General features: G+C 40.4%; 1 protein-coding gene across 6 annotated transcripts; it reads right to left on the bottom strand.

Annotated features, from left to right (window-relative positions):
- Window positions 1-1600: 1600 nt before the first annotated feature.
- Window positions 1601-21950, bottom strand: LOC122055788 (SPX domain-containing protein 1-like). Of its 6 annotated transcripts, none has more exons than XR_006132951.1 (4): window positions 21582-21743; window positions 21287-21472; window positions 20741-20959; window positions 1926-1951 (listed from the first exon to the last, which is right to left on the bottom strand). XR_006132951.1 is itself a non-coding variant. In XM_042617449.1 (3 exons), the coding sequence occupies exons 2-3, from the start codon at window positions 21357-21359 to the stop codon at window positions 1605-1607; spliced, it is 420 nt and encodes a 139-aa protein (XP_042473383.1). In that variant the 5' UTR covers window positions 21360-21472; window positions 21582-21950; the 3' UTR covers window positions 1601-1604. The 6 variants fall into 6 exon arrangements, 1 of the variants encoding a protein (XP_042473383.1); XR_006132946.1 differs by having other exon boundaries at window positions 20751-20959; XR_006132952.1 differs by having other exon boundaries at window positions 20751-20820.
- Between the last annotated feature and the right edge of the window lie 5812 nt (window positions 21951-27762).

Genomic DNA, 27762 nt, shown 5'->3' with positions numbered 1-27762 from the left:
GGCAGCTTAGTCTTTTAGTATAAGTGGGAGATTGTTAGAGTGTATACTAAAAGCCTAGCTTTTGTAAACATTTATTTGTTGAAATAAAAAAATCACAATTGCTCAATATCTGCATTTATTTATTAAATGTAATTATTCAATTAATTTATATAGTAGACAACATGGAGTGTGGTGTCACACTCAGTAGATCATGTTGTTGGTTCTCTATAAATTATAAACAGTTGCTCGCGACTAAGATAGAAAGGAACAAACTATCAGTATAGTCGTAGTGTAATTAAGTATTAGTTTATCTTGACTAATAAATTACACTGATACACTTTAAGTGTATTGAGTGGGATCATTTAGATAAGTTCTTTTTGTACTGACTTAGTAAAAGAACTAGACCTTAGTTATTATGAAAGTGTGTGCTCTTAATCCTAATATAATAACAAGCACATATATTTAATATTTATTTCTTTGACTTATCAAAGGGTGAGGTTTAGCTCGATAAATCAATATGCCCGATAAGTTAGGAAATGATATTACTTATAGTGTGTATTGTTGATTATAGAAGGAATTTGTGTCCTAGTTATCTAGGTTGAGAATGTCCCCAAGAGGAGCTCATAAGGATTGCCATGTTAAACCCTGCAGGTGGACCTAATCCGACATGACAATAAAGTTGAGTAGTACTACTCTTGGAGCTAGATATTAATTAAGTGAGTTGTCAGTAACTTACTTAATTAGTGGACATTCGTAATCTTAAACACAGGGAGACCAACACACTCATGATAAGAAGGAGCCCATAATGTAATTTGGGATTGGTACGGTAGTGCGGTAATAACTCTCTAGTGGAATGAGTTATTATCGATGAACTTGAGTTGTGTGTTCAGGGCGAGCACGGGATACTCAAGCTTATCGGAAGGCCAAAACTAATTTCTCCTCTAGGTCCCTGTTGTAGTCTCATTATAGCCTCAAGTCCATCCAAATGTAAGGCTCTTCTTGGTGTCCAAGAAGAGGGTCGGACCATTGCTTGGTGACCAAGCAATGGCCGGCCACATCCTCTTATAGGGGCCGGCCCTATAGCTTAGTGATCAAGCTTGTAGGGGCCGGCCAAGATTAATTCAAATAGGAGGGGTGTTTTGAATTTTTTACACTACAAGAAAAAAGCCTAACAACAACGGTTTTTCACCGTTGTCGTAGCCCCTTTCGGACTGTTGTTAAAGGTCGTGTTGTTAAAAGGGGTGCCCAAAGACAATAGTTTTTAACCGTTGTCTTTGAAGGCAAAGACAACAGTTTTACAACGGTGAAAAACCGTTGTCTTTGAGCGTCTACCTTTAATAACAGGGTCTTCAACAACAGTTTTAAACTATCTACGACAACGGTGAAAAACCGTTGTCTTTTTTAGATAAAAAATAAAAAAAAATTAATACACAATTTTCCAATATTATAAATCATTCAAAATACTAAATTTCAAAATAAAATTTAATATACAATTTTCTAACATTCAAAAATAATATCTATAACATTCTGAAGAAATTTCATAAGCAGCCAACAAAATTTCATAAGCAACCAACAAAATGATAACACTATTAAAACAAAGGTAGAACAATACAACACGAGATTTTCTAATCTGTTTTGACTGTTGAACTTTTGCTCCTAATCTGTTTCAAGGACCGCAGCGCTGCTACGGTGCTCTTCATGTATAAGCTCTGCATATATTTAATCTCCTCCAACTCCGGAACCCTCCCACCTGATTGTGCCGGCTTTGGCACTCCATTTTGTCTGTCGCATTCTGCTGAAATTGACAGGTTGTTGCTGGGGAAGAGGTGGTCGAGCATAGCCACACACTCCTTCACGAGTTTGTATAGGAGATCAGTTGTAAAGAATGGCTGCTGCAGCACCTTTTCGATGAAGGGCTGCCTGATAAGTGCTGCTGTTCTCTTGTCATACTTCTTCAGTATTTTCACTAGACCTGAATTCATCACAACAAGAATAATAATGTAACACCCGAAAATTCTCAAAACTATATTAGAAATATTTTGTAATTATTCTGGAATTTTTAGGATATTTTTTCGGAATATTTAGAGTAGCGGAAGTAGCAAAAATAAGTAGAAAAGCAAAATAGCTTAAGCGGGAATCGAACCCGGGACCTCTCGGGTCCGCTAAACCTTTAGACCGCTTAAGTAACCAGTTGAACCCAGCAGGGTCGTGCTGAAAGGAAAGGGAATCAATTAAATTTATATTGAAGTTGGGCGAATTAATTCCTAAATATAAATAGGAAAATTATTAAGTGAGGAGATTATTTTGATCGTGACTTTTCCTCCTCAAACCCTCACCCGCCGACCCTCTCCCTTCCTCACCTCTCGGCGCCCAAGCCAAGCAAGCCTAGGGTTCCATCCCTAGGGCCATAGGAGCATCTTCCAGCAACATCAAGGATACGAGGACGCTCCTCTCCGCGAGAAGAACGCGTAGACGCGAGAAGATCATCGAAGAGATCTCTTCTCCGGGAAACCTAGCGCTTAGATCTGTAAGAAAATCCTAACAGGAGGTAAGAAACCCCTCACCTGCAGTATAAGTAGCTTCCGTTTGGTTTTCTATGCATTAGTTTAGTTATATGCAGATTTTTCGGCACCTAGGGTGTGTTTAAACCCTCCTCGCAGATTAGGGATCTAGTTGAGCACCTCTAGATGGGTCAGACACGTTGTTCTCCTTCAGTTGGAGGCTCTAGACGTTGTCGGGTGCCTAGAGGTGGTCTCCCTATTAGAGGGGAGAGTTGGAGCACCCCAAGTGTTCGACAAAATGATTAGAGTAGCTAAATACTACCTCAGATATTTTTAACAGCTCAGTTAAATGCATTAGTAGCATTTAAATCAGTATATTAGTCTAGTTTCAGCTTACATGGGACTACGGTCCAATGGGTGGGCTCCCACAGTCGCCTCTAGGTTTAGATAACCTAGCTCTAGGTTCAGATAACCTAGAAACAGCAAAATAAATAATTAGTAGCTATATTCAGTATTTTATTTTCAGTGGCACTGTATTGGACCAGATGTCCATTGGGTTGGGCTCCCACAGTCGTCCCTAGGTTCAGATAACCTAGTAAACCCTACTAAATGCGGGACTTGCAAACCCAGGTCTAGCTAGGGATGCACGCACAGCAAGTACAGTTGTCGGGCCCAAACAGCAGCATGATTACTATTTTCACTTATTATGATAATAGCTTTCAAACTCGTAATCTAGTTATGTGAATATAGTTTTAGCTCAGTTTTAGTTTCAGTTCAGTTTAGTTCTCCTAGTTGATACCATGAAATAGCTCCATGCTTAGATGTTAGTATGCATGCCATGTTTCAGTATTTATGCCATGTAACTTCAGTATGCCATGCTTTAACAAATTCAGTGCATGTTTTTAAATAGCATTTCTTTAAAAACATGTTTGCATCGTTGCATGTTTTAGTGAGGTAGTTGGTTTCTTACTAAGCTTAAAGCTTACAGATACTATTTTCCCTTATACTGCAGATAAAGGTAAAGGGAAGATGGACTAGCAGAGGAAGCTGGAGGTCAATACAGAGATGGTGTGTGTGGCAGGAACCTAGAATGAAGATACTTAGGAAGTTTAGCAAATTAAGAACTTAGTTTCTTTTCTTAAGACACTTTTATGCATTTCTAGTGGTTTAAATGCTATGAATTAATAAATCTTGCACTATGTCATGTTAGAATGCTAGTTAGTGGATATTAGAATGTTTTCCATGCATTGTATAATTGTTGTGTGAGGTTTTGGCACGAACTAGTGCTGAAATCAGAGTTTCAGTGCGAAATCAGAAACCCAGATCGATCTACGGATCGATCAGAACTGGGTTTTGCCACTGGATCGGTCAGCTGACCGATCCAGATGCGAACAGAAGCTCACTGATCGGTCAGCCGACCGATCAGTGAGACACTGGATCGGTCTACCGACCGATCAGTGTACTCCTGGATCGGTCGGTAGACCGATCCAGCCACATACAAAAGGATCTGTGTACTCCTGGATCGGTCGGTAGACCGATCCATACACATACAGAAGCGAGATAGCTTGTGGATCGGTCAGTCGACCGATCCAGAGTTTTTCTCCGTGCCAGTATCCAGCTGGATCGATCACTTGCTCGATCCGACAGCCTAATCGATTCATGGATCGATTGAAATGCCTGATTACAGCTAGCAGGACATCCGAGAGGCATAGATTATCTTCCCTAGCATGTGTACAACTCCTAGGTACACCTAGAATATTAAGTTCGAATTTTACAGTAATCAGTTTAGTAAAATTTTAATCAATCTAGATTTCCTCAATAGTAATTTAGCACAGCATAATGTAGCGATCGGCCTCACAGCCTAGTCAGTAGAACTAATGTACTCCTGGAGAAGGCTGGTCGTTACAGAGTGGTATCAGAGCAGTTTCCATACTTCCTACACACACATCAGCATTGTACCTGCAGCTTCCTAGTAAGAATACCTCTACTTTATTTATGTTTCTTGCTTTCTTGTTATAGCTCATGTTTATAGATAACTAATGCATGTTAGTATATGATAGTATATAACATGATAGCAATAGTTATACAATTATGATTGTATTAGTTATGCATGTCCTATCCTCTATGTCTTTAGAAATGGCACGAGGACGCCCAGCTAGAAGGGCACCAGCTACTGAGCCCCAGCATGAAGCAGGCAGTTCAGTGCCTCCCCCAGACCTTACAGCACTAGTGGCTCAGTTACAGCTACAGCTAGCTGAACAGCAACAGGAAATAGCCACCTTAAAGGCTAGTCAGCAGAACACCCCCACTGTCACCCCGGAGTCTAACTTAGCGACACCAGTGGTCTTAGAGGTTCCACCAGTCCAGCCTACGGCACCAGTATCCCCAGCAGCAGGAACGCAGAGAGAAGCCTATCTGATCCAGTGGCAGAGAGTTAAGCCAGAGAATTTCTCAGGCAGCAATGAACCATGGGATGCTCAGGCATGGTTCAAAACACTGGAAAGTACGATGGAGCTTCTGGACTAGCCAGAACATGAGAAGGTGAAGTGCGCCTCCTTCTGTCTGACAGGAGATGCACATATGTGGTGGGAGAGAATCAGAGCGAAGCGCCCAGTGAACCAGATGACATGGGTTGACTTCGAGAAGGAATTCTTTGAGGAGTTCTTTCACATGCGAGTCACCAACCGTCACTACGACGAGTTCACTGAGTTTCGTCAGGGCAACCTATCAGTTGAAGAAGCCGTGAAGAAATTCAACAGGTTGGCTCGTCTATGCCCTGAATTAGTCAGCACAAAAAGGGAACGAATCCGGTTGATGCTCAAGATGCTGAGGTCGGAAATAGCAATGAACGTGGCTGGTGGCGTTCATAGGCCACAAACCACAGAAGAATTAGTGAGCAGTGCTCTAATCACTGAGCATTACCAGAATAGCATCAAGCAGCAGAAGCAAGTCCTCTCAGAAGCTAAAGGTCAAGGAGGCTCAAGCACTCAGAAACAGCAGGGCCACAGCTCCCATGGCTCTAACTGGAAAGGGAACTCCAGCAACAAGCGCAAACCAGGGAGTTACCCAAAAGGAGGGCTAGCCAGCAAGCAGCCCAGTTATCCAAAGTGTGCTACTTGTGGGAAATTCCATCCTGGAGTTTGTCGTAAGGGCACACGAGGATGCTTTGAATGCGGACAGGAAGGGCATATGGCCAAGCAGTGTCCAAACAAGACCAGTCTTCCTCAGCCACAGCCGATTCAGTATGGAGGCCAACCAGCTCAGTTACATCAGATGCAGGCCGATTTAGATGGTCCACATATCAGCCAGGGCAGATTAGAAGCCCCTCCAGCTACGACCAATGCGAGGATCTACTCACTCACCAGAGAGGACGCAGCAAATGCCTCGACAATTGTTACAGGTCAGATTAGTATTTTACAGCAAAGTACAACTGTCTTATTCGATACTGGGGTAACCCATTCATACATATCCAAGGCATTTGCTGAGAAGTTAGCAGTACCTCTAGAGGTACTCAGTAGCCAGTTCCTTATGACATTACCCTCAGGAGAAATCATGGCGTCTACGCACTGGCTCAGAGCAGTGCCGGTCACTATAGCAGACAGAGAGCTCTTTTGTGATCTGATAGTGATTAATATGACTGACTACGACGTCATCTTCGGGATGGACTTCTTGATCAAATACGGTGCCTCCATCGAGTGCCATAAATAGAAAGTCACATTCCAACCCGAAGCAGAAGCACAGTTCGAGTTCATCGGAGAACCCAAGAGAAAGGCCAAGAAGTTTCTTTCAGCTATGAAGGCACAGAGGTTAATGGATTCAGGATGTACGGGATTTTTGGCACATGTAGTCAATACCAGTCAGGACAAGGACCAACAACTAGCAGAGGTCCGAGTCGTATGTGACTACCCAGCTGTTTTCCCTGAAGAGTTACCAGGCTTAGCACCAGACAGGGAGATCTCATTTGAGATAGAGCTCATTCCCGGCACAAATCCTATCTCCAAAGCGCCTTACCGCATGGCTCCAGCAGAACTGAAGGAACTTCATGAACAACTACAGGAGCTGCTTGACAAGGGCTTCATCCATCCTAGTCACTCACCATGGGGAGCACCTGTATTGTTCGTGAAGAAGAAGGATGGAAGCATGCGCCTGTGTATAGACTACCGAGCGCTGAACCAAGTCACCATCAAGAACAGGTATCCTCTTCCCAGAATTGATGACCTGTTTGATCAGCTAAAGGGAGCAGCAGTGTTCTCTAAGATAGACCTTAGATCGGGTTATCATCAGGTGAAGGTCAAAGAAGGGGATATACCTAAGACAGCATTCAGGACTAGATATGGACATTACGAGTTCGTAGTCATGCCCTTTGGTGTGACCAATGCTCCAGCTACTTTCATGGACCTCATGAACAGAGTATTCAGGGAATATTTAGATAAGTTTGTCATCGTGTTCATCGATGATATTCTTATCTATTCAGGAACTCAGGAAGAACACGTAGAGCACCTGAGAACAGTATTAAAGACCCTTCAGCAGAACCAGTTATATGCCAAGTTCACAAAATGTGAATTTTGGTTAGATCAGGTGTCCTTCCTGGGTCATATCATCTCAAAGGATGGTATCATGATAGACCCCAGTAAGATAGAAGCTGTGAGTAACTGGAAAAGGCCCAAGAACGCCAGTGAGATCAGAATCTTTCTGGGATTAGCAGGCTATTACAGAAAATTCGTAGAGGATTTCTCTAGGATAGCCTCCCCATTGACAGCTCTTACCAGAAAGAACAGAAAATTTCAGTGGACAGAGGACTGTGAGAACAGTTCCAACGAGCTGAAGAGGAGATTGACCAGTGCACCTATTCTGACTCTACCAGAGAACGCAGATAGCTTTGACATATAAAGTGATGCCTCGAAGTTGGGACTGTTAGCTAGAGCCCTAGAGCCAATCATTTGATGATTGTATTTTGGACTTATTGTATCATATTCTATATAAATAAAGGCATTTGGATTTTGGTTATTATACTTATTTGTATTAGTGCCAAATAGACTAAGTATAATAGCGTCCTTGAGTAGAAGGTTCATACCTATATCAATCGATTAGTTGAATCGATAGTGAGATGATATAGGGAACACTACTCTAAATCATTCCTAGTCGAGTATTAACATTCAGGGACAATGTTAATGCAATAAGACTAGCATGTAGGTCAGCTCGATGACTTGATCTCACAAGTCATGGATATAGAGATATAAAGTTGACACATGGGTATGCATTGGAGAATGTATACTGAATGACCCGCCATGAGAAAGTATCATGGATCGTTATATGAGTGTCATATACTTTCTCATGTGGCTATTAGTATGACTATTAGTCCTTTGACCTGAAGTCACCATGGATCACTACATAAGGAGTTATGTACTTTGGTTTCATCAAACGTCACCCATAACAGGGTGGACTATAAAGGCGATTACTGAGTATGTAATAAATTATGCGGAGGGATGTGAGTGATGTAGATGGGATCTATCCCTCCCATATGACGGGAGCGACATCAATATTCTTGATAGAGTTAGACCACGAAGTGCATGGCCATGCCCAAATGAGTCAACATGAGATGTTGAGCTCATTTGATCGAGTGAGTCTACTTGGAGTTCAAGATTTAGATTGATTAGAGGATGACACGGTCTATGCCTCACATTGATCAATCTAGATGTCAAGGATAGAAGGACATTTGTCACATATTTTGTGAGGAGTCACATATTTTGTGAGGAGTCACAATTGGTAGTCACAAGGTGATGTCGGATCTCGACATTCTTGTAACTTGGGTAGTAATGATGTGTTGCTAGATACCGCTCATTACTTATGCTCCTAAATGGGTTTAGGGCATTGCCAACGTTACAAGAACCTATAGGGTCACACACTAAGGACAATTAGATGGAGATTTGGTTCATATGATGAACCAAGAGGATTAGATTCATTTGATGAATCATATTGGATTAAGAGTAATCCAAATTGGGCTAATTGAGTTGGACTCAAGTTGATTCATGTATTCAATGAGTCTAATTTAGATTATGACTCATTAAATCAACTTAATTTAATGAATTAGATTCATTATATTAAGTTGGGTTGAATCATATGGTTGGATTAGATCAACCATGAGAGAGATTTGATCAAGTTTGACTTGATTTGAGAGGAAGAGAAAAAGTCATGTTTGACTTGACTTTTTGCCACATCACTAGTGAGTTGGAAAGATGTGGACCAATAGGATTGCTCCACATCATCAATGTGTGCCACCTCATGGAGGTTACAGGCCTCCAAAGCATTTAATGTGGCCGGCCCACATTAAATGAGGAGGTTACACTTGTTGCCATGACATTTAGTGAGGTGGCAAGATGTGGACCAATAGTGTTGATCCACATCATCCTAGAGTGCCACCTCATGGGGGTTACAACTCTTAATGGTCTCCACATTAATTGGAATTAATGTGGGGGTTTTACACCTCCTAGAGTGGTCGGCCACTTGATGGCTAAGGGGTGTTTTGATTTTCCTCTCATTGATTCATTCACGCTTCTTCTCCCTTGGGTGCTCTCTCTTCTCCTTCTCCCATTCCTTGGCCGAACACTCCATTGGTGCTAGCACACCTTGTGTTTTGGTCATCTCCTTCTACTTGTGTCCGTGTGGATACATATAGAGGTTGTCTACTTTGACAACTAGAGATCCGGCGACATCTTGGACAAGCGGGAACGCAAAGGGCTTCGCTACAAGGGTAATGATCTTAACTTTAGTGTAGATCTAAAGTTTTTACAAACTCGTACAAGAAAAGGTTTTTTGATAATTTTGTTTACGAATCTTTGCACGAGATCCATGGCTTTGGGTGACTCGGGGTTTCGCGGCCCGAAGAACCCAACAGTGGTATCAGAGCCACGTGCAAAGACTTGTATGAGTTCATTTGTATTTTTATGAAAAATATACCTTCTGTGATTTTCTGTAAAAATTGAGTTTTTAGAATTTTTATGAGTAATTTTTCCGTAGAAGCGAAGCACAAGTGTCTCGGCACTTGTAGGCTTCGGCTACCGGAAAGTTTTCTTTTAAACGGCTTCGTTTTGCCCCAAATCCGTTTGGGATAGCGGGGTTGGGTGTCATTAGATCGCAAAGGAGCAACTCACGATGGTTAGATCATGGGTAGGGGCATTGCCCCTAACCCCGCAAGGGAATTTGCTTCGCGATTGCACCTGAAATCGCTAAAAACGAACCCGCCGGGAAGATTTTTTCCGAAACGGCAATGTCTCGACCCAAATCATTTTGGGACAGCGGGTTTAGGCGCTGTTGGATCGCAAAGGAACCCTCACGATGGTTAGATCGCGGGTAGGGGCGCTGCCCCTGGCCCCGCAAGGGGATCCGTTCCGCGATTGCGCCCGAAATCGCTAAACGGGACCGCCGGGAAATTTTACTCATAAAAATTGTAAAAATTATTTTTAAAATTACATAAAAATTATGAAAAATATATAATTTTGAATTATATATTAATTTGTGATAGTCATGACCCAAAATACCCAATAAGATTGGATTTGCGTTGTAATTCATAATACGGCCTGCGTGCCGTCATATGATTGTGTGTGCTGTATTTTTATTTTTTTCCCACGGCCTGCGCGTCGTGCCTTTCTCTTATTCTGGTTGTAAATTAGATTTAGACTCGAATGTAACTCGAGTTTCAAATTGTAATGTACAAATTGGAGCGGTGGTGGGTCCACACGAGACGGAGTTCCGAGGCGGGCACGAGCAACACAAGGTGGTCAAAGGGAGGAGCTTGGAGAAGCTGTTGACCCTAGGTTGACCATTCGATCTTCTCATTGGCTTGAGAAGATCGTAGTAGGGCCATGACTAAATCACAAATAGATTAATTAATTAATTGTTATGTATCTGATGCATGTTTAATAGTTAATTAATTAATTAGTGCCTTAACGATTAGATTAGATCTAAGTCGTGCACATGATGCACCCTTGCGATTAGATTAGATCTAAGTCGTGCACAAGATGCATCCTTCTCAATTAGATTAGATCTAGATCGAATCAACTCTAAATGCCTAACCGTGCCGTGATACCTATCACTACCTCGATCACATGTATTGTTGAATCTGCCAAAGCAGAGCAATACATATTATCTTGGTAGGGTACGGAGGGACAATCTTGGTCCCGCCTATCAACGCATGGGTGAATACAAACTCAATTAGATTGAGTATTCCTAGTTACTCGGTTGGATCGAGTCAGCTATAGGCATTCTTCCAACGGTTGGAAAGGATAGGTCAAAATCACATCTATATTAACTCTCGGGCGTATTAGCCAAAGCTAACTCGAGTTTTAATATAAATGCGGATATTGATTCTATAAACAAGAGTTGCATAGAGATGTAATTGGTAATCGTTACCTACCGATCATACTAAGCCTTGGGCGTATTAGCCAAAGCTAACTCAAGGGTTAGTATGATGTGGATCTTGTCCCACAAGAATTATAGAATTCAGTGGGAGCATCATTTAATTAAAGGCCTAATTAAATGATTTTTAAAGAATATGATATTTATTTCTGCAAATTTTCTATTGTAGATAACCATGACGTCGAACACGAATTCTTTTTCTCTGCGATCTATCCTTAAGAAGGACAAGCTCAACGGAGCAAATTTCCTAGACTGGTACAGGAACCTGAGAATAGTTCTCACTCAGGAATGTAAACTGTACGTTCTGGAGCAGCCCATTCCGGAGGCTCCTCCTGCCACTGCCACGCGAGCTGACCGGGATGCTTACAAGAAGCATCAAGATGACGCATTAGATGTGTCCTGTCTAATGCTCGCAACCATGAACTATGAGCTTCAGAAGCAACATGAGTTGATGGGTGCTTACGATATGGTTGCACATCTTCGTCAACTATATCAAGGACAAGCAGGGCACTTGAAGAGGAACTTCACAGGACACCTGGAAGATCTTAACAAGAAGAAGCGAAGTGAGACTTCCACTTCAGGTATATATGTTATAGAAGTCAATCTATCTATTTCTACATCTTGGGTATTAGATACTGGATGTGCTTCTCACATTTGTATTGATGTGCAGGCGCTGAGAAATAGCAGGACATTGACAAAGGGCGAGGTGGACCTACGAGTAGGCAATGGAGCACGGGTTGCTGCTATTGCTGTAGGGATTTACTTTCTATCTCTGCCCTCTGGGCTTGTACTAGAGTTAGTCGATTGTTGTTATGTGCCTGCATTAACTAAGAATATAGTTTCAGTTTCTTGTTTAGACAAGAAAGGATACTCTTTTATAATAAAAGACAAATGTTGTTCTGTTTATTTAAAAGATATGTTCTATTGTAGTGCACCTCTGATAAACGGACTCTACATTCTCGACCTTGAGAGCCCTATCTATAACATAAATACCAAAAGGATCAAGTCGACTGACTTGAACCAAACCTATCTCTGGCACTGTCGCTTAGGTCATATAAATGACAAGCGCTTATCCCATCTCCATAAGGATGGTTTGCTGGACTCATTTGATTTTGAATCATATGAGATATGCGAGTCATGCCTACGAGGCAAGATGACCAAGACTCCCTTTAGTGGGCACAGCGAGAGAGCGACTGATTTGTTAGGACTCATACATAGTGATGTATGTGGCCCTTTCAATGTCGCTGCTAGAGGCGGTTATAGATACTTCATCACATTTACTGATGACTTCAGTAGATATGGTTATGTGTACCTGATGACACATAAATCTGAATCCTTTGAAAAGTTCAAAGAATTCAAGAATGAAGTACAGAACCAGCTTGGCAAGAGTATTAAAATACTTCGATCAGATCGAGGTGGTGAATACTTAAGCCATGAGTTTCATGACTATCTAGCTGAGTGTGGGATCCTATCCCAACTCACTCCTCCTGGAACACCACAGTGGAATGGTGTATCCGAAAGGAGGAATCGCACCCTATTAGATATGGTACGATCTATGATGAGTCACACAGATCTTCCAACATATCTATGGGGATATGCTCTAGACACGGCAGCTTTCATTCTCAACCGAGTTCCATCCAAGGCCGTGATAAAGACACCATATAGGATATGGACTGGGAGAGATGCCCAGGTGTCTTTCATGAGGATTTGGGGTTGTGAGGCTTACGTACGACGTCAAGTCTCAGACAAGTTAGGACCCAAATCCGACAAGTGATATTTCATTGGATATCCCAAGGAAACTAAGGGATATTACTTCTACATTCCCAGTCAGCACAAGGTAGTTGTGGCAAAGACTGGGGTCTTTCTAGAAAGGGACTTTGTTTCTAGAAAGACTAGTGGGAGTACCTTTGATCTTGAAGAAGTTCAAGATGCGAACGATAGCACTGGAGCCTCGATGGAAGTTGAACTGGAACCACAAAGTGTTGTGGATGATATTGTTCCACAAGGAGTTGAGGAACAACAACCAGTTCAAGTAGACATACCTCTTCGCAGGTCTGATAGGGTACGTCGTCAGCCTGAGAGATATTCATTTCTCGTGTCTGACCATGATGACGTTGTGCTCATAAAGGATGAGCCTAACACCTATCAGGAAGCTGTGATGAGACCAGATTCCGAGATATGGCGGATGGATGTCAAAAACCGCTTTTCTGAATGGAAACATACTCGAGGATGTGTACATGACACAACCTGAGGGTTTTTGTAGTTCCACAGCCATAGGATCTATCATGTATGCCATGTTATGTACTCGACCTGATGTCTCATATGCTTTGAGCATAACGAGCAGATACCAGTCAGATCCAGGTGAAAGTCACTAGATAGCGGTCAAGAATATTCTTAAGTACTTGAGAAGGACTAAAGAATATTTCTTGATATATGGAGGCGATGATAAGCTAGCTGTAAAGGGTTACAGTGATGCTAGCTTCCAGACCGACCAGGATGATTAAAAATCGCAGTCGAGGTTCGTGTTTTTGCTTGAATGGTAGTGCTATGAGCTGGCAGAGTTCACAGAAGTTCTACAACGTTTCCATCTCATTCGAGAGATTATCGATAGAGGAGATGTGAAGATTTGCAGAGTATCTATAGAAGCTAACATCGCAGATCCCTTGACCAAGGCTTTGGCACAAAGAAAGCATGATGGTCACACTAGGTCATTAGGCCTTAGAGCCTATACTGATTGGCACTAGTGCTAGTGGGAGATTGTTAACTAGAGCCCTAGAGCCAATCATTTGATGATTGTATTTTGGACTTATTGTATCATATTCTATATAAATAAAGGCATTTGGATTTTGGTTATTATACTTATTTGTATTAGTGCCAAATAGACTAAGTATAATAGCGTCCTTGAGTAGAAGGTTCATACCTATATCAATCGATTAGTTGAATCGATAGTGAGATGATATAGGGAACACTACTCTAAATCATTCCTAGTCGAGTATTAACATTCAGGGACAATGTTAATGCAATAAGACTAGCATGTAGGTCAGCTCGATGACTTGATCTCACAAGTCATGGATATAGAGATATAAAGTTGACACATGGGTATGCATTGGAGAATGTATACTGAATGACCCGCCATGAGAAAGTATCATGGATCGTTATATGAGTGTCATATACTTTCTCATGTGGCTATTAGTATGACTATTAGTCCTTTGACCTGAAGTCACCATGGATCACTACATAAGGAGTTATGTACTTTGGTTTCATCAAACGTCACCCATAACAGGGTGGACTATAAAGGCGATTACTGAGTATGTAATAAATTATGCGGAGGGATGTGAGTGATGTAGATGGGATCTATCCCTCCCATATGACGGGAGCGACATCAATATTCTTGATAGAGTTAGACCACGAAGTGCATGGCCATGCCCAAATGAGTCAACATGAGATGTTGAGCTCATTTGATCGAGTGAGTCTACTTGGAGTTCAAGATTTAGATTGATTAGAGGATGACACGGTCTATGCCTCACATTGATCAATCTAGATGTCAAGGATAGAAGAACATTTGTCACATATTTTGTGAGGAGTCACATATTTTGTGAGGAGTCACAATTGGTAGTCACAAGGTGATGTCGGATCTCGACATTCTTGTAACTTGGGTAGTAATGATGTGTTGCTAGATACCGCTCATTACTTATGCCCCTAAATGGGTTTAGGGCATTGCCAACATTAAAAGAACCTATAGGGTCATACACTAAGGACAATTAGATGGAGATTTGGTTCATATGATGAACCAAGAGGATTAGATTCATTTGATGAATCATATTGGATTAAGAGTAATCTAAATTGGGCTAATTGAGTTGAACTCAAGTTGATTCATGTATTCAATGAGTCTAATTTAGATTATGACTCATTAAATCAACTTAATTTAATGAATTAGATTCATTATATTAAGTTGGGTTGAATCATATGGTTGGATTAGATCAACCATGAGAGAGATTTGATCAAGTTTGACTTGATTTGAGAGGAAGAGAAAAAGTCATGTTTGACTTGACTTTTTGCCACATCACTAGTGAGTTGGCAAGATGTGGACCAATAGGATTGCTCCACATCATCAATGTGTGCCACCTCATGGAGGTTACAAGCCTCCATAGCATTTAATGTGGCCAGCCCACATTAAATGAGGAGGTTACACTTGTTGCCATGACATTTAGTGAGGTGGCAAGATGTGGACCAATAGTGTTGATCCACATCATCCTAGAGTGCCACCTCATGGGGGTTACAACTCTTAATGGTCTCCACATTAATTGGAATTAATGTGGGGGTTTTACACCTCCTAGAGTGGCCGGCCACTTGATGGCTAAGGGGTTTTTTGATTTTCCTCTCATTGATTCATTCACGCTTCTTCTCCCTTGGGTGCTCTCTCTTCTCCTTCTCCCATTCCTTGGCCGAACACTCCATTGGTGCTAGCACACCTTGTGTTTTGGTCATCTCCTTCTACTTGTGTCCGTGTGGATACATATAGAGGTTGTCTACTTTGACAACTAGAGATCCGGCGACATCTTTGACAAGCGGGAACGCAAAGGGCTTCACTACAAGGGTAATGATCTTAACTTTAGTGTAGATCTAAAGTTTTTACAAACTCGTACAAGAAAAGGTTTTTCGATAATTTTGTTTACGAATCTTTGCACGAGATCCATAGCTTTGGGTGACTCGGGGTTTCCGCGACGCGAAAAAGTGGTTTTCGCGGCCCGAAGAACCCAACAGGGACTAGGAGCAGTGCTGATGCAAGATGGCAAGGTGATCGCCTATGCCTCCAGACAACTTAAGGATTATGAGAAGAACTATCCTACTCATGACCTTGAGCTTGCAGCAGTGGTGTTCGCTCTCAAGATTTGGAGATATTACTTGTATGGTGCTCAGTGCAGAGTGTATACAGATCATCAGAGTCTGAAGTACTTCTTGACTCAGAAGGATCTGAATATGCGACAGCGCAGATGGCTAGAACTGGTCAAAGACTACGACATAGATATCCTCTACCACCCAGGAAAAGCGAATAGGGTAGCAGACGCCCTCAGCAGGAAGTCCAGCGCTACCCTATTATCTCTAGTAGCCATGTCACCGCCCCTACAGAAGGAGATCTCAGATTTTGGTCTCGAGCTCATAGTCGGACAGCTCTCTACTATGACATTAGAGTCTACCTTGCTCGGTGACATCCAGACAGCTCAGGAGCAGGATCCTGAAATTCAGAGAATCAAGCAAGGTTTAGCAGAATCAGAAGGTGGAGAGTTCAGAATATCAAATAGCGGGGTGTTGTATTTTGGTGACAGGCTATGTGTTCCGGATCAGGAGGAACTACAGAGGAAAATCCTAGACGAGGCTCACAAGACTCCCTATGCGATGCATCCTGGCTCCACCAAAATGTACCAGGACATGAAGAAACGTTTTTGGTGGCCTGGGATGAAGAGAGACATCGCTCGATATGTCAGCACCTGCCTAACCTGTCAGAGGGTTAAGGCAGAACATCAGAGACCAGGGGGAGTTTTGCAGCCCATACAAATACCAGAATGGAAGTGGGAAGACATTTCTATGGATTTTATAGTGGGATTACCCAGAACCACGAATGGTTTTGATACCATCTGGGTAATAGTCGACAGATTGACTAAATCAGCCCACTTCTTGGCTATCAGGATATCCTACTCCATGGAATAGCTAGCTCAGTTGTATCTCAAGGAGATCGTTAGATTACATGGAGTCCCACGAACCATTATTTTAGACAGAGACAGCAGGTTCACGTCACACTTCTGGGAGTGTGTACAGACAGCTTTGGGCACGAAGTTAAAGTTTAGCACAGCCTTCCATCCTCAGACAGATGGATAGACGGAGCGAGTAAATCAGGTACTCGAGGATATGCTCCGAGCATGTGCCCTAGATTTCAAGGGAAGTTGGGGCAAATATCTGAGTTTAGCAGAATTTGCATACAACAACAGCTATCAGGCCACTATCGGTATGGCACCTTATGAGGCTCTCTATGGGCGGAGGTGTAGATCTCCAATCTGCTGGTATGAGAGTGGTGAACAGAAAGAGCTAGAACTTCAGACAGATCTAGTGGCAGATACCACAGCAGCTATACAGCAGATCCGCCAGAGGATAGAGACAGCTCAGAGCCGCCAGAAAAGCTATGCTGATACATGGCGCAACCTTTAGAGTTCTCAGTTGGGGATTCAGTGTTCCTCAGAGTAGCTCCCATGAAGGGAGTGATGCGTTTTGGGAAGAAGGGCAAACTAAGTCCCAGATATGTGGGACCATACCTTATCAGCAGAAGAGTGGGCAAGGTAGCATATGAGCTAGAGCTACCCCAGGAAATGTCAGCTGTCCATAATGTATTTCATGTCTCTATACTGAAGAAGCATACCCCAGATGCCACCCAGGTGATTGAGCCCCAGTCGGTACAGACCCGCGAAGACCTCAGCTATGACAGTCGGCCTATTCAGATAATAGACCGAGCAGTTAAGAAATTGTAGAACAAGGAAGTACCATTAGTCAAAGTCATTTGGCACAGTCACACAGCAGAGGAGGCAACATGGGAGACAGAAGCCAGCATGAGATAGAAGTACCCAGAATTATTCTAAGTTTGAGGACGAACTTTTTATAAGGTATGGGGGATTGTAATGCCCGAAAATTCTCAAAACTATATTAGAAATATTCTGTAATTATTCTGGAATTTTTAGGATATTTTTCCGAAATTTTTAGAGTAGCGGAAGTAGCAAAAATAAGTAGAAAAGCAAAATAGCTTAAGCGGGAATCGAACCCGGGACCTCTCGGGTCCGCTAAACCTTTAGACCGCTTAAGTAACCAGTTGAACCCAGCAGGGCCGTGCTGAAAGGAAAGGGAATCAATTAAATTTATATTGAAGTTGGGCGAATTAATTCATAAATATAAATAGGAAAATTATTAAGTGAGGAGATTATTTTGATCGTGACTTTTCCTCCTCAAACCCTCACCCGCCGACCCTCTCCCTTCCTCACCTCTCGCCGCCCAAGCCAAGCAAGCCTAGGGTTCCATCCCTAGGGCCATAGGAGCATCTTCCAGCAACATCAAGGATACGAGGACGCTCCTCTCCGCGAGAAGAACGCATAGACGCGAGAAGATCATCGAAGAGATCTCTTCTCCGGGAAACCTAGCGCTTAGATCTGTAAGGAAATCCAAACAGGAGGTAAGAAACCCCTCACCTGCAGTATAAGTGGCTTTCGTTTGATTGCATGCCTTTAGTTTAGCTATATACAGATTTTTCGGCACCCAGGGTGTGTTTAAACCCTCCTCGCAGATTAGGGATCTAGTTGAGCACCTCTAGATGGGCCAGACACATTGTTCTCCTTCAGTTGGAGGCTCTAGACGTTGTCAGGTGCCTAGAGGTGGTCTCCCTATTAGAGGGGAGAGTTGGAGCACCCCAAGTGTTCGACAAAATGATTAGAGTAGCTAAATACTACCTCAGATATTTTTAACAGCTCAGTTAAATGCATTAGTAGCATTTAAATCAGTATATTAATCTAGTTTCAACTTACATGGGACTACGGTCCAATGGGTGGGCTCCCACAGTCGCCTCTAGGTTTAGATAACCTAGCTCTAGGTTCAGATAACCTAGAAACAACAAAATAAACAATTAGTAGCTATATTCAGTATTTTATTTTCAGTGGCACTGTACTGGACCAGATGTCCATTGGGTTGGGCTCCCATAGTCGTCCCTAGGTTCAGATAACCTAGTAAACCCTACTAAATGCGGGACTTGCAAACCCGGGTCTAGCTAGGAATGCGCGCACAGCAAGTACAGTTGCCGGGCCCAAACAGCAACATGATTACTATTTTCACTTATTATGATAATAGCTTTCAAACTCGTAATCTAGTTATGTGAATATAGTTTTAGCTCAGTTTTAGTTTTAGTTCAGTTTAGTTCTCCTAGTTGATGCCATGAAATAGCTCCATGCTTAGATGTTAGTATGCATGCCATGTTTCAGTATTTATGCCATGTAACTTCAGTATGCCATGCTTTAACAAATTCAGTGCATGTTTTTAAATAGCATTTCTTTAAAAACATGTTTGCATCGTTGCATGTTTTAGTGAGGTAGTTGGTTTCTTACTAAGCTTAAAGTTTACAGATACTATTTTCCCTTATACTGCAGATAAAGGTAAAGGGAAGATGGACTAGCAGAGGAAGCTGGAGGTCAATGCAGAGATGGTGTGTGTGGCAGAAACCTGGAATTAAGATCCTTAGGAAGTTTAGCAAATTAAGAACTTAGTTTCTTTTCTTAAGACACTTTTATGCATTTCTAGTGGTTTAAATGCTATGAATTAATAAATCTTGCACTATGTCATGTTAGAATGCTAGTTAGTGGATATTAGAATGTTTTCCATGCATTGAATAATTGTTGTGTGAGGTTTTGGCACGAACTAGTGCTGAAATCAGAGTTTCAGTGCGAAATCAGAAACCCAGATCGATCTACGGATCGATTAGAACTGGGTTATGCCACTGGATCGGTCAGCTGACCGATCCAGATGCGAACAGAAGCTCATTGAAGCTCACTGATCGGTCAGCTGACCGATCAGTGAGACACTGGATCGGTCTACCGACCGATCAGTGTACTCCTGGATCGGTTGGTAGACCGATCCAGCCACATAGAAGGATCTGTGTACTCCTAGATCGGTCGGTAGACCGATCCAGCCACATACAGAAGCGAGATAGCTTGTGGATCGGTCAGCCGACCGATCCAGAGTTTTTCTCCGTGCTAGTATCCAGCTGGATTGATCACTTGCTTGATCCGACAGCCCAATCGATTCATGGATCGATTGAAATGCCTGATTACAACTAGCAGGACATCCGAGAGGCATAGATTATCTTCCCTAGCATGTGTACAACTCCTAGGTACACCTAGAATATTAAGTTCAAATTTTACAGTAATCAGTTTAGTAAAATTTTAATCAATCCAGATTTCCGCAATAGTAATTTAGCACAGCATAATGTAGCGATCGGCCTCACAGCGTAGTCAGTAGAAGGCGGGTCGTTACAAATAAACCATCTAAATGAGTGTACAAATTTTTAAAAAAAAAAGAACCAGAAGAAAGAACAGAATAGTTAATCAATAACACTCAGATAATTGTAAACTATAATTAGGCTCTGATCATGACTATGCTAACATGAGTTTCCTTGTTAACAAATTGAGAAATAATGGTTTGGAGAAATTAACAAACAAGACATGTAATATCTAAAACAAATGGGAGATTTTGATACCTAAATAAAATCAACCTTGTTCAGTCAATGTAAAATCAGTTAAACTGCATTGGTAGTAGGCAAATAACATAAAATTTTCTGTTGTGGAAGTTATAATGAGAGTGGATTGATTGTTTCACCAATGACAAGAGAAATATTACTGTGTGATTTGAAGAAGAAATCCAAACATCTATTCTGCTGAATGCTAATTTATCATAACCTAGCAAAACAAATTTACCAAGCTACTCCAACACCCTTCTTAATCAATCTGATCAATTAGTAAACATGATTGTAGAATAAAATCCATAAATTGCCTCTAAAGCGAAAGTGCTAAGTTTATACTGGACTGAATGTAATTCATACACCATATGGATTGTTTGCAATGAAAATTACAAGCTCCAAAAAAAAAAAACAAAGGTTTGGAACATAAAGGGATATCAATCCATCACAACTTAGATTGTTTGGAGGATCCACAGAAGTGTCTTAATTTACATGTTAGAATACTGAAAATAAGTTATAGTGAAATCTTTAATGTGTACCATGGACTACATAAGAATAGATCAAGAAAAAGTTGAATTCTTACGGAAACCTACCCGTGTAGTTAATTACGTGATCTTCTCCTTAGCCTTTACTTTCCTTTGAACATTCTTCCTTGATAGTGATCTTCAAAATTATATTAATTGTCAAGATGCATGCTATAAAACTGTTCAAACAATCACTTAGATAAAGCACAAACAATCACTTTGTTTGTGCTTCAAGATCCTACAAAGATTGAATTGCACATGGCAAAGATGTCGTCAGCCTGCAAACTTCTCGCTTAAATCAATTTCCAAACATGAAATACTAGTAGCGATATTGAACTATTTTTCTAGTTGTCAGTCTTTCTTGCAAAGGATGCAGTTTAATTTTCATTGACAGATAACATGTTGCATAAATACTTGACTAGCTGTAATATGAGTATGAAGTACTCGGGGATTAACTGTTGGAGTTATCTTTCAAATGTCGAATTAATGGAGAAGGACCTAACCTATCATAGTTTTCAAATAAAACATCTCAATAACCTGGGAAATGATGGGATAAAATGATTATCACGACAATTTATATTAAACAAAAAGAGATTCCTACTTACATTGCAGGATAAGCCTATGAGTTTTTTGAATTAGATGATGATGCAGATTGACTGCCTTTTGTTTCCTTGACATTCTCTTTCATATCAGGACAATCTTCATTTTTTGGGTTCAAGGTACTTGAATCCATCTTCTGGACCTCCTCTTTTGTGTATATAAAAATCTGACGGACCATAGCACAAAATTCCCTGCAGAAAATTATACAACACCAGTTGTCAACATATCCACTTTATACATAGAAAATGGAAGATATATATACATAAGAGAAGAACATTAGGAATGTAGAAGCATGCTTACTGCCAAGGGTCATCTCCAACAAGCATCATATCATCCTCATTATCAGTAAATACAATCATCTAATTTTTATTTAGAGCCATCAATTCTCCTTTGAATTCAAATAGCTGATCTAACTCCTCGATCAATTGGTCATAACCATCAAATTTTGTCAAGTCAACAGATCTTCCAAGTGCAACACCTTGCTTATGAACCTGATATCAAAATGGAAACAGAATCATCTTCTCCAATAAAAAAGAGGTACATTCTATAGCATGACATTCTTGATCTACTAAGGGACTGAATGGAGATGGACACTACACATTAAGTCAAATCTGAAAATGTGATTTAAAATCATTGGATCTTGCATATACACCAAAATTCAAAAAGCAAAGGAACTAGAAAGATATTAATTAGTCAGAAGCGAAGAACTAAATGGATGTTACTGCAAAAGGGAGAAATCATTTGATTTTAATAGAAGTTATCAGTTCTAGCATAGGCAGCACAAAGACTGTTGAAGAGTCACAGAGAAGTGGAGGGGATCGTCTTCGCCGTCAGCGGAGGAGGCGTCAGGGTGCTTCTCGGTGAGGGCGCGGTGGGGGAGTTGCGGCTGGCGGTTGAGAAGGCGGCATATGTTTTTTGGCCGGACGGATCTGTAATAAATGATCACACAACCAAACTCAACATCCCAAACAATGTATACAATCAAGTCAGGAGTGAAGGAAGAACGTCTGGAGGTGAAGGTTCTTGCCGGAGAACCCCTCCGGCAAGGTGGAGTTGGTCGGATCTGTCGTCGAAGGTTGCTGCCCCCTGCCGAGTTGTTGCTGCCGCTCGCCGCTGGAATCTGAGAAGAAGAAAAGAGTGGACTGTATTGGCTTGCCGGCCGGAGGCAGTGAAAGAAAAGGAGAAGCCGCCGGCCGGAGAGAAGAAAGAAGAAGGAGGCACGGTGTGGGGAGTTGTCGCTGCTGCCCTGGCTTGGCGCGAGGAAGAGAATCGCACGAGAAGAGGGATTCCAGGGTTCTGTTCCATGCGTGAGGAAGAAAAGGGGAGGTGGGTTTTCTTAATGGGTTCGGGTTTTGGGTTAAGGGGAGGAATCCGAATCCAATAACCTAGGATTAAAAGTGGGCTTTTGGATTTTGGATATTGGGTTGAGAAGTTGAGATTTCGGGTTAATGGGATCCGGATCCATTAAGTGGATGAAATTGGACTTTTGAAATTGGGTTTGAAGAGTGGACTTTTGGATTGGATTTGAATTGGAGCTCCACTTCTTGAATGAACCCTTGGATGCCTTAAGCTCTAGATCAACGGTCCAGATCGCTTTAAATCATGATGAAAGGCTGGATCACTTAGATCTGAATGAAGGGGCAGGATTTCACTGGATCTTGATCAATGGTCCACATTAATTTAGATTGATCTTCCTCATTTAACCTCCAAATCAAGCCAAATTTGATCCGGTTCAATCCTAATCCATGACTCTTTGAATTTCCTACAAAACCACATCAAACATCAAAATATGCAATTAAATTCCACAATTTATAGAAAATTTATAATTAAGTCCAAAATGAATTCCTACTCACAAAATATAATATAAACACCAAATTAAGCTTGTGAGAAGGTAAAAATACTAAGTCTAAGAGCCAAAATAACTAATAAAAATGCTCATTTTCAGTGACCTAGCCTCACGCGAACAAAAAAACTCTTTGTTCGTGAGTTTTTTTCCGTGAAGTTAAAAAAAACTACTATTTTTTTGGGATTCAACAACATTCAATAGACAACAGTTTAATAAAACTGTTGTATATTATCATGTAAGCAACGCTAAAAGACAACAGTTTTTTAAAACCGTTGTCTTTGATATATATTAGACAACAATTTTTTAAAAATCGTTGTCTTTGACATACATTAGACAACAATTTTTTAAAAACCGTTGTCATTTAAAAAAATTTATGGTGAACAACAATGGTTTTCAATAAAACCGTTGTTAAATGGCAAAAAGACAACAGTTTCTCGAAAAACTGTTGTCTATTAGGTGTGGTTAAATCTAAAATTTCTTGTAGTGTTAAAATCTTCTCTTTGTATAAAACTATAAGTTTTAAAAGAGAGATTTTAATTTTTAAAACTTTCCTTATTTGAATTAGGCCACATGTTTTAATAAAGAGTTTTTAAAAGTTTTAAAACTTTCCTTTTTTAACTATCCTCATGGTTTAAGAAAAAAAGGGAGATAAGTTTTAAAATTAAAATTTTCTATCATTATGTTAAAAAAGAAAATTTTATAAGAGAGTTTTAAATTTTAAAACATGGTTTTAATTTTTAGAAACTTTCCTTTTTTAACTCTAGGAAAGAGAGCTTGTAAAATTTTGTAAGATTTTTTTTCTCTTGTAAAATTTTATAAAAAATTATTATTCCTTTCCTAAAACATGGTGGTCGGCCACCTTGCTTGGTGCCCAAGCAAGGGGCCGGCCAAGCTAAATCCTAAACCAAATAGGATTGATCTCAACCATTGATTGATGATTGATTCAATCAAGAGGAAAGAAAAGGAAAAATAAAAAGGAAAAAGGAAAAACTCTTGGATGATTTTATTTTTGTAAAAGGTTTTTCCTTATTTGCCTTGGGCAAGTAATATAAAAGAAGGGGTGAGGGGGCTTCATGCGATACAACTCTTATTCTTTTGCTTGGGTGATCTCTTGGTCGCCGGCCCTCTCCTTTCTCCTTTTTCCTTTTCTCTCTTCTCCTTAGTGGTGGTGGTGGCCGAATTCTAGAGGAAGAAGAAAGACTCTTTTGGGTGGTGTTCATCTTGGAGGATCATCGCCCACACGACGTCCAAGGTGAGGCGAGTAATACGACAGAAGGTCTCGAGGTCATTAGCTTACAAAGAGAAGATATAACTAGTAGTTTTCTTCCGCATCATACTAGTTATTTTCTTTGTAAGAATTCTAAATACAAGAGGTAATTAGATCTAGTTTATCGAATTTATTTTTTGATTTTGTGTTTTCTTCTTTTTCGAATTTATGATTCGATTGTTCTTTTCGGTTAACCTAGAGTTATTTAAGGAAATAAATATTAGCTTTCCTTAAAAGGCTTTGCCTAGGCGGTGGTGGTTGCTCCCATATCCAAGAAGGCCATGTGTCTCGCCATGCAGTCCTAGAAGCCAATTTTGGAAATTAATATTTATGAAATTAATAATCTAGGTAGATTTGAATCAATAGTGTTAAGTTCCGCTTGCGATTCAAATCTAAACCATTAAGAATAGATAAGTTAAATTTGGAATCAATGATGTTAAGTTCCGTCTGCGATTCCTAATTTAACTTCTAAAGAACACAATAGGTTATTTAAGGAAAGGTTTGACACTTGTACAAAAATTTTTGTACAGTGGAACCGGTACGTTTTCCTTGGATTAACCAACAGTTGTGTGGGCAACAATCTTCCGAGACGAGGATCACCTAGCACATTCTTCTCATTCCTTCAAGTTTCGGCCAAGCACAAAGCTTCCAAAGGATGAAGATCTTTTTCCACCAATCATGCTCCAAGGGATGCAAGCTTTCTCTCCTTCTTCTCCAAGCTAAAATCCGGCCACCACTTGATCTCCAAGGAGGATGAGAGGTTCGGCCACACCAAGGAGAGGAGAGAACATGAAGGGGCCGGCCACACCAAGGAAGAAAAGAGGGAGAAAAATAATAGAGGTTGTTACCAGAAAGGCACCCAAAACCCCCTCTTTTATAATCCTTTAGCCTTGGCAAATAAGGAAAATTTAATAAAAACTTCCTTAACTCTATTGCCATTGAAAAGAAAAATTTAATAAATTAAAATTAAATTCCTTTTCTTAGTTTATATGGTTGGCCACCTCATGTAAGCAAACAAGGAAATTTTTCGCTAGAAAAATTAAAGCTTCCTAATTTGCTTCCGGAGAAATTTTAAAATAAAATTTCTCTTTAATAATCCCTTCATGATTGATGCTATAAAAGGAAATTTCTATAATTTTAAAATTTAACTTTTCAACATGTGGATGATAAATAAATAAAGTTTTTATGAAAATTAAAATCAACCTTTTAATCTACAAATAAGGAAAGAGATTTAACTCTTCTCTTAATCTTTTGTAGAATCTTATAAAAGGAAATATTTTAATTTTTAAACTCTCTTTTAAATCATGTATTCCACATAAGAAAATATTTAAAATTAAAAATCCTTTTATATTTATAATGGCTGGCCACCTAGACTTGGGTTCAAGCTAGGGCCGGCCACCCATAGACCAAGGCTTGGCCGACCCTAACTTGGTTCCCAAGTTAGCTTGGTCGGCCCCTATAACATGGGTATGAAGGTAGATATAGGTGGGAATAGTACTCTATAAATAAGAGGCTACGATAGGGACTGAGAGGAGGAATTGGTTTTGGTCTCCCGATAAAATTAAGCATCCCATGTTCGCCCCGAACACACAACTTAATTTTATCAATAATAATTCATTCCACTAGAGAACTATTATTGAACTACCGCACCAATCCCAAATTACATTTTTGGGCTCCTTCTTATTATGAGTGTCTTAGTCTCCCTGTGTTTAAGATGTCGAATGTCCACTAATTAAGTGAGTTACTGAAAAGTCATTTAATTAATATCTTAGTCCAAGAGTAGTACTACTCAACCTTATCGTCATGTCGGACTAAGTCCACCTGCAGGGTTTAACATGAAAATCCTTATGAGCTCCTCTTGGGGACATTATCAACCTAGATCACTAGGACATAGTTTTCTTCTATAATCAACAACACACACTATAAGTGATATCATTTCCCAACTTTTCGGGCTTATTGATTTATCGAACTAAATCTCACCCATTGATAAATTAAAGAAATAAATATCAAATATATGTGCTTGTTATTATATTAGGATTAAGAGCACACACTTCCATAATAACTGAGGTCTTTGTTCCTTTATAAAGTCAGTATAAAAGAAACGACCTCTGATGGTCCTACTCAATACACTCTAAGTGTACTAGTATAATTATATAGTTAAGATAAACTAATACATAATTACACTACGACCTTCCAATGATTTGTTCCTTTCCATCTTGGTCGTGAGCTACTATTAATAATTTATAAGGTACTGATAACATTATCTTCTGTATGTGACACCACATACTATGTTATCTACAATATAAATTAATTGAACAACTACAAATAAATGTAGATAATTTGACCAAATGTGATTCTTTATTTAAAATAAATGTCTACAAAAGCATAGGCTTTCAGTATACACTCTAACAATCTTCCACTTATACTAATGACTAAGCTGCCATATCTGCTGCCATACATCTGATTCTCATCCCCTCCACATGCCGATCGAAAGCTTTTGCTGGAAGGGCCTTAGTGAAAGAATCTGCCAGGTTATCTACTGATGCAATCTTGGCAATGACAACTTCTCCTCGCTTCACGATATCTCGTATCAGGTGGTACTTGCGCTCTATATATTTACTTGCCTTATGGGCTCGTGGTTCCTTCGAGTTTGCAACTGCACCGCTATTATCACAATAAATTGTGATGATTTTGGGCAAACCAGGAATCACATCTAAGTCCATTAGAAAGTTCCTGAGCCATACTACTTCTTTAGCTGCCTCAGAGGCTGCCACATACTCAGCTTCCATGGTTGAGTCCGAAACGTATTTCTGCTTAACACTCCTCCATGCAATGGCTCCACCTCCTAAAGTAAACACATAGCCTGATGTAGACTTACTGTTGTCCCTATCCGATTGGAAATCTGAATCCGTGTAACCCATAGGGAGCAAATCGTCTGCTTGGTAAACTAGCATATAATCTCTAGTCCTTCTCAGGTACTTTAATATATGCTTTACCGCAGTCCAATGTCCTTGTCCAGGATTACTCTGATATCTGCTAACCATGCCCACGACAAAATAGATACCAGGTCTCGTACACAGCATTGCATACATAAGGCTTCCTACAGCCAAAGCATAAGGAATTCCTTTCATGTCCTCTATCTCCTTTGATGTCTTTGGAGACATCTCTTTAGATAGAGCTACTCCATGCCTAAAAGGTAAGAAACCTTTCTTGGAATTCTGCATGCTAAAATGAGCAAGGATTGTATCTATATATGAAGCTTGGGATAGACACAACATTCTTTTCTTGCGATCCCTTATAACTTTGATCCCAAGAATGTGTGCACAATCTCCTAAGTCCTTCATATCAAATTGTTTGGACAACCATAC

Source organism: Zingiber officinale, chromosome 1B, assembly GCF_018446385.1.
Source record: "Zingiber officinale cultivar Zhangliang chromosome 1B, Zo_v1.1, whole genome shotgun sequence".
Classification (NCBI taxonomy): Eukaryota; Viridiplantae; Streptophyta; class Magnoliopsida; order Zingiberales; family Zingiberaceae; genus Zingiber; species Zingiber officinale.
Note: the sequence above shows the minus strand (reverse complement) of the source record. Positions and strands in the feature narration are given on the sequence as shown.